This window comes from Trachemys scripta, chromosome 7 (genome assembly GCF_013100865.1).
Source record: "Trachemys scripta elegans isolate TJP31775 chromosome 7, CAS_Tse_1.0, whole genome shotgun sequence".
In the NCBI taxonomy this organism is placed as follows: Eukaryota; Metazoa; Chordata; order Testudines; family Emydidae; genus Trachemys; species Trachemys scripta.
This window is the reverse complement of record NC_048304.1, coordinates 110525775-110533028: the sequence shown is the minus strand read 5'-3', so window position 1 is coordinate 110533028 and position 7254 is coordinate 110525775. Positions and strand designations below refer to the sequence as shown.

General features: G+C 38.3%; 1 protein-coding gene across 2 annotated transcripts in view; it reads right to left on the bottom strand.

Annotated features, from left to right (window-relative positions):
- Positions 1-3131: 3131 nt before the first annotated feature.
- PRDX3 (peroxiredoxin 3) overlaps positions 3132-7254 on the bottom strand; it is a 9727-nt gene continuing 5604 nt past the window's right edge. The window contains exons 5-7 of one of the 2 annotated variants that reach the window (XM_034775232.1): positions 6838-6941; positions 5488-5653; positions 3132-4118 (exon numbers count right to left, since the gene is read on the bottom strand). In XM_034775232.1, the coding sequence (XP_034631123.1) occupies positions 4065-4118; positions 5488-5653; positions 6838-6941 (324 nt within the window). In that variant the 3' untranslated portion in view covers positions 3132-4064. The remainder of the gene's footprint in view (positions 4119-5487; positions 5654-6837; positions 6942-7254) is intronic. The other variant, XM_034775233.1, reaches the window with a different exon arrangement.

Genomic DNA, 7254 nt, shown 5'->3' with positions numbered 1-7254 from the left:
ATCCCCAGACAGATTTTTACCCCAGTTCCCTAAATGGCCCCCTCAAGGATTGAACTCACAACCCTGGGTTTGGCAGGCTAATGCTCAAACCACTGAGCTAGCCCTCCCCCTCATAACATAACCAACTGCCCTCCCCATGCTCACGAGATGGCCCTTGCACTGACCCCCCTGGGTATCCCGATTCCTGATTAGGGAACCTAGTAATAACTGGCTCTATCTTATTTATTCTTTGTACACAAATGCCTTCCACGGTTTATTTTTAAATAGACTGTCATACACATACAGCTAAGAGTAGCATAAAATCCCTCTTTACCCTGTAAAGGGTTAATTCCTCTTTTACCTGTAAAGGGTTAAGCAGTTCAGGTAAGCTAGCTGACACCTGACCAAAAGGACCAATAAGGGGACAAGATACTTTCAAATCTGGGGGAGCAGGAGGCTTTGTCTGTCTGTTCTGTGGCTTTTGCTGGAGGCAGATCAAGAAAGCAAGCAATCCCACTCCATTATTATTAGTAAGTATTAGTGAAGGAATGCGTTAGCTTATTTTTATTTTGGCTTGTGATTTCCTTTGTAGGAAGAGGGAGGTTTATCCCTGGGTTTTTAACCTTAAGGTTTTGCCTAGAAGGGAGATCCTCTATGTTCTTGAGTCTTTTGTTATTCTGTAAAGTACTTACTCTCCCGATTTTACAGAGGTAATTTTTACTTTTTCTTTAATTAAAGTACTTCTTTTAAGAACCTGATTGATTTTTCATTGTTCTTAAGATCCAAGGGTTTGGGTCTGTGTTCACCTGTACTAATTGGTGAGGATATTATTCTGAGGCCTCCCCAGGAAACAGGGTGTAGGAGCTTGGGGGGATATTTAGGGAAGATAGGGCTCCAAGTGGCCCTCCCTGAATGTTTAATTCACTTGCTGGTGGCAGCATACTGTTCAAGGTGGAATTTGTGCCTTGGGAAAGTTTTTAACCTAAGCTGGTAAAAATAAGCTTAGGGAGTCTTTCATGCGGGTCCCCACATCTGTACCCCAGAGTTCAGAGTGGGGAAGGAACCCTGATATAGACAAAGTTGAAAAACGTACAGCAAAATACCAGATTCAAGTCTGCTTGGTTTTTTATACTGAACTTATTTGCGTTGTTCATGTCTGCTGCCTTTTAGTTAAATTGGTCAGTTAAGGTTTAAATTTTGGATTAAACTAATACATTATAAGCATCCTTTTGCACTGTGAACTTCCCTGTTATGTGAGGGGCTGCCAGCACTCTTCATGCCAGCAATTTTAATCCTCTAGTTTCTGCTATGGATTAAAGGTTCACCACCTTGGCCCAGGAACTGCTGAAATTACTTTTCAGTTTCTTCACTAATTCTGTGGTCTAATATTAATTGATTTTAGGAGGACAGCAGAATGTGGTGGGGAGAATAACGGACTAATTTAAAGAAAATTCCTTCCATGGAAGACTTTTTTTTTTTTTTTTTTTTTTTTTTGAGTTAAACAAATAAGTTAGTGCTCCTGTCATGGTATCTGTTCACACAGCTTTTAAGACCACTAGAAACAAGTGTCCACTATCCTACAGCAAACAATATTTCGGGGGGGAATCTAAGGGCTTGTCTACACTACCCACTGGATCGGCAGGTAGCAATTGATCCAGCCGGGGGTTTAATTTATCATGTCTAGTATAGCCGCGATAAATCAACTGCTGAGCACTCTCCCATCGACTCCAGTACTCCACCAGAACGAGATGCACAAGCGGAGTTGACAGGAGAGTGTCAGCTGTCGACTTACCGCAGTAAGTACATCTAAGTATGTCGACTTCAGCTATGTTATTCACGTAGCTGAAGTTGCGTATCTTAGATTGACCCCATGCTGTAGTGTAGACAAGCCCGAAGCAGTGACAGCCAAATTGGTGGTCATAAAAAAGCAGGGGAGAGAACACATATAGCATATGTAAAATGTATAGTGTAATCAAGTACTAAGGATTATTTAGTATTTGCATTACAGTAGTGCCCAAAAGACCCAACACTATCAGGGCCCATTGCAGGTTTTGTAGAAACACATAGTAAGAAAGTCCTTGCCACAAAGGTTTACAGTTGAACTAGAGAAGACATAATTACTTCCAATTTACCCAGCTGTGACTCACCATATGCCTGTTCTAGCAACTGAGAATACACCTGAAGTAGAGATTTTTCCTATCTTGAAAATTTTGATATTTAAACAAAGAGCACTGATTTGAAGTCAATGGGATTGCACACAATGCATAGAGGAAGCGTGTGCAAGTCTTTGCAGGACTAGGGTCTTAAATTTTCACAAATATCTGGTTAATGCTACACTTATGAAAAACTAAACTAATATGAAGTTTGACAGGATGAACAAAAAGATTTTTGGTAGGTATATAGAGCTAAGAGCTCAGTCATTGACTATCACTCTCTTCGGATCAATGTGCCTAAATGAACACTCCACCTGCTCTTGCATGATACAAGAGAAGACTTTTTCATTGGTAACTGTAGCATTTTGACAGATTAGTCAATTACAGTTTAGAGCAATATTCTCTTAGCAAAGAACTAGCTAGTCCAGCTATCCACTGCTCCAACTTGGGCTCGCTTATAGGCTTCCACCTTCATTCTTCCACATTATTTCTTCCTGAATAGATTCATTTTGTTTATCCAGGATTTTAAGGAGTTTTCACTTATCCAAATATCAGAGGGGTAGCTGTGTTAGTCTGGATCTGTAAAAAGCGACGAAGAGTCCTGTGGCACCTTATAGACTAACAGAAGTACTGGAGCATAAGCTTTCGTGGGTGAATACCTACTTCTTCAGACGTATGTCGAAGATGCACGCGTCTGACAAAGTGGGTATTCACCCACAAAAGCTTATGCTCCAATATTTCTGTTAGTCTATAAGGTGCCACGGGACTCTTTGTCGCTTTTCACTTATCCAGTTCTTCAGCAGATATTCCTTTGCTCCCTTTACCACACATATGGTCCAGTTTCTTCTACAGTTATCTGTAGCCACTAGCAGCTTATAAGTGGTAGTAGGTGGGGCTGCGGTAGATAAAACTTAATGCAACACCACACCCAGTCTCTGGTGAGCAGAGGAGAAAGAACATCCAACCTAGATGGTAGTTAGAACAACACTGTAGACAGTCTGCTTTAAGATTAATTTATTGATGATTTCATAGTTTAAGAAAAAAATATATGCTCAAAATCATTTCAGGAGGAAGCCATATTAAATCTTAAACAGACTTAATGAATCTTCCTACATAATTACACATCAAGCACTACAATATTTGGAAATCTACATTTAGTGCAACAGACAATTTAAGTGTATGATCAACTATTTCAAAAGGCAAAAATAGTAATTATTAAGCGCCAGTAAATGTACCACAATTAGAGTTAAGTTCACATCTCCAACAGTTCCTAAACTGAATGCAGTTATTCTTCATTTAACGTTCTATATTCCAATACATCTTAGCTGAACGATTGTAGATATTTGTTACTTTGACTTCCAAATCACATTTGCATGTGGAAGCAGTTTGGAAAAAAACATGAGCATAATATGTACAAGAAATGCTTCTGTCCCTGCCAAAAGAGTTATTGGCAAGTTAAAGGGAACCACGTTCTAGATATTTCTTTGTATCATCCACTCTACAGCTCAGTATTTCCAGCTCTCAGAAACAAGAGTCTATCGTCCAATTTTCATGTGTGCACAGAAAGCCTGGCACCATTTCTATTCCAAGACTGCTTAAAAGGAAGGAGGAAAGGCCAGTACTCCTGCCCCTCCCACAGGCACATATACATGGGGGAGGTAAAGAAGAGAATGGCTGAATAGAGATATATGGGACTGCAGTGCACTCTCTCTGGGGAAAAAACTGCTCCAAGAATATGATTTAAAATTTGTTGATTAAGTAACTATTTAATGTTTCAGCATTTAACAATTTTTCTTAAACACCAAAAAAATAAAAAAATAAAAAATTTGCACTTAAATGCAATCATGGTTGCTTCCTTAGGAAATCCAGCATATGGTTTCTAAGTAACAGTAATAAGGACTCTTTCATTGCCACCTAGCTGTATTTGATGATCTATTTATGCACTTTTTCAAAGTACTCCTTAGAAGCTTCTGGACTTGGCTTGATCTGTAAACAAAGAGATACAGTTTTATACAAGTTGGTATATACACAAAGTGTAGGAGATAAAAATGATGGCTTTATATTTAAGATTCCATTTAAGAATACTTTTTATGCTTTAATAAACCACACAGTTATTTCTGTATGTCCACTCACTCATGAGAAGCAATGTACAAAGTAATTTTAACAGAATTGCAGGCTTCCCAGCTGCAAAAAGAAAACTGAAAAATATGTAACTGCAAGACATTTAAAAAATTTAACTAGGACTATCAATCACAGTTATAATTGCACTGTTAAACAATAGAATACCAGTTTAAATTTATTATATTTTTGATATTTTTCTACATTTTCAAATATATTTATTTCAATTACAACACAGAACAAAGTGTACAGTGCTCACTTTTTTATTTAAAATACTTGCACTGTAGAAGAGAAACAAGAAATAGTATTTTTCAATTCACCACATACAAGTATTGTAGTGCAATCTCTTTATTGTGAAAGTACAACTTACAAATGTAGGTATTTTCCCCACATAACTGCACTCAAAAACAAAAAGTCCACTCAGCCAACTTCTTGTTCAGTCAATTGCTAAGACAAACAAGTTTTTTTTTACATTTACAGGAGATAATGCTGCCCATTTCTTATTTACAAAGTCACTTGAAAATGAGAATAAGCGCTCACATTGGCACTGCTGTAGCTGGCATTGCAAGGTATTTATATGCCAGATATGCTAAACATTTGTATAGTCCTTCATTCTTCAACTTATAGATTGCACATTTTTACACTGCAAATATTTGTAACAAAATATAAAGTGAGCACTGTATACTTCCTATTCTGTGTTATAATTGAAATCAATATATTTGAAAATGTAGAAAAACATCCAAAATATTTATAATAAATGTAAATTGGTATTCTATTACTGTTTGACAGTGCATTAAAACTGTGATTAATCACAACTATCTTTTTTAATCTCACGATGAATTGCGATATTTAAAAATCATTTGACAGCCCTAATTTAAACTGATACAAAACACAAGGCAAATCAAGACAATCCAGGCAGACTGTCATGACAGTTAATATGGGAAGCAAGTGAAGACTGCATGTACTCATACGTGTTGGGTAGAGGGAGGGATTTTGTACTCTCAAAAAAATACAAAATGTGAATGTTTTCTCCACATGTAACTTCTAGTATCATGACTGCACTTTAAGTGATTCAGACTGAGGGCATCAATTCATACAATGAAAACTTAAAAGACTTGTAAGTTAATGAGTTCTTTCATATTATAGTGCCCAGTCTTCAGACTTTCCATGCAAAAAGGTGGGACATTTTCCAGGATTGGGTCCATATTTTGGATGGCAATACTTAACCAACACATACCGTAGGGGACTCTGGAGTCCAGTTTGCTGGGCAAACCTCTCCATGAGTTTCCACGTACTGGAATGCCTTCACCAAGCGAAGGGTCTCTTCCACACTGCGGCCAACAGGGAGATCATTGATACTCAGATGCTTGATGACTCCATTAGGATCAATGATGAAGAGACCTCTGTATATGAACAAAGATGTTTTGAACCTCTGCAATATGAATTCTGTGTCTTGTTTCTTGTGCATGCTGAAATCTATTTCACAGAGGTGAAGTTATTCTAAATCACTCATACCCCAGTGTATGGAACATTTGTACAATATTTGCTAATGTGTACTTTTTGCACAATAAGATAGCTAAGAAGAAGTACCGACAATAGTCAGAACTAAAGATGCTGATTACAAAAGTGTAATCAGAGCATTAATCCCACCCATGCTTTCCAGGTACTGAAAGCACTTCTCCCTATTATTTTGAGGCACCCCAAAATCCATTTAAGGTGCTACTTTGAGTCTCATCTGCATATAGAATACAGGATTTAGTCTAATTCCTAGTTACAAGGATAGCTGGTTATGCATTTAAAAGAACATCTCAATTTCACCCGCAAACTACTAAAGTGGTGGAATTAATTAGATTTGGTAACAAATATTCAAGTTCCTTCCTAGCCAATAATTTAGACAAAAAGTTGAGGTTTTTTTTTTAAATAAACAAAAGGGTTATGAAGCAGAGTTAAAGAGAGCTCTGAGATCACTATTGCTCTCTATTACTATATAGCAACGAGAAATAGAATTAATGCGTCCCCAAATACAGAGGGTCAGAAAGGGTCCTCAGAGCGGGGAAAGTACAAAGCAGAGCCAAGTAGCATGCTTTCTTCCTTGCCATCATGTGGCAAATCTTGCTGTGCCAGACATGTGCAGCTAGGAATCCATGGGCATTCAAGAAGGGGGAGAATTGAGCCTCTGTGCTGCTTGACCGCCTCAAAATTGCATGGAGCTATGCATAAATATTAGTACTACTCTAACCTATCCTCCCCCTCTCCTCCCCCCCATCCCCCAGAGAGATAGGGAAGAGAGCAAGCATTGGGTTACGAGAGTCTCAAGAACAGAACAGAACATTCTTTCCTCAGAAGTGTTCCTGGATAGATAAGTTCCAGAGGCTTCACACCCTGACCTCTCCATAAGGCCATATACCCTTCCCCCACCTTCTATAACCCTCTACAGAAACTGCAAAACGAGCCAGTTTGACAAGCTGTGTTTCACCCTTACCCAGATTTTTGAGGGGAAAGGGAGTACAATATGGCCCATGCAGTTTTAAACTTGGCACTGTCATAACTAGGGAACAGTAGAGGTGACCAGAGAACAAGGTCCTACCTTAGTGCTAGACCAGGTCCTTCTAACAGCACACCATAATCTCGGGAGATTTGTTTTGTCAGGTCTGACAGAAGCGGTATATTCATATGGCCCAAGCCACCACTCTAGTAGAAATAAATAACAGAAAGGTAAGTTTGAGCATAGTAAGAGTGAAGACTGAATGTCTGTTTAGTTTTTTATTTTCATTGCATCACTGCCTATTAGGATTCAGAGTAGCAGCCGTGTTAGTCTGTATCCGCAAAAAGAAGAACAGGAGTACTTGTGGCACCTTAGAGACTAACAAATTTATTAGAGCATAAGCTTTCGTGGACTACAGCCCACTTCTTCGGATGCATATAGAATGGAACATCTATTGAGGAGATATATATACTATATATAATATATATATACTATATATATCTCCTCAATAGATGTTCC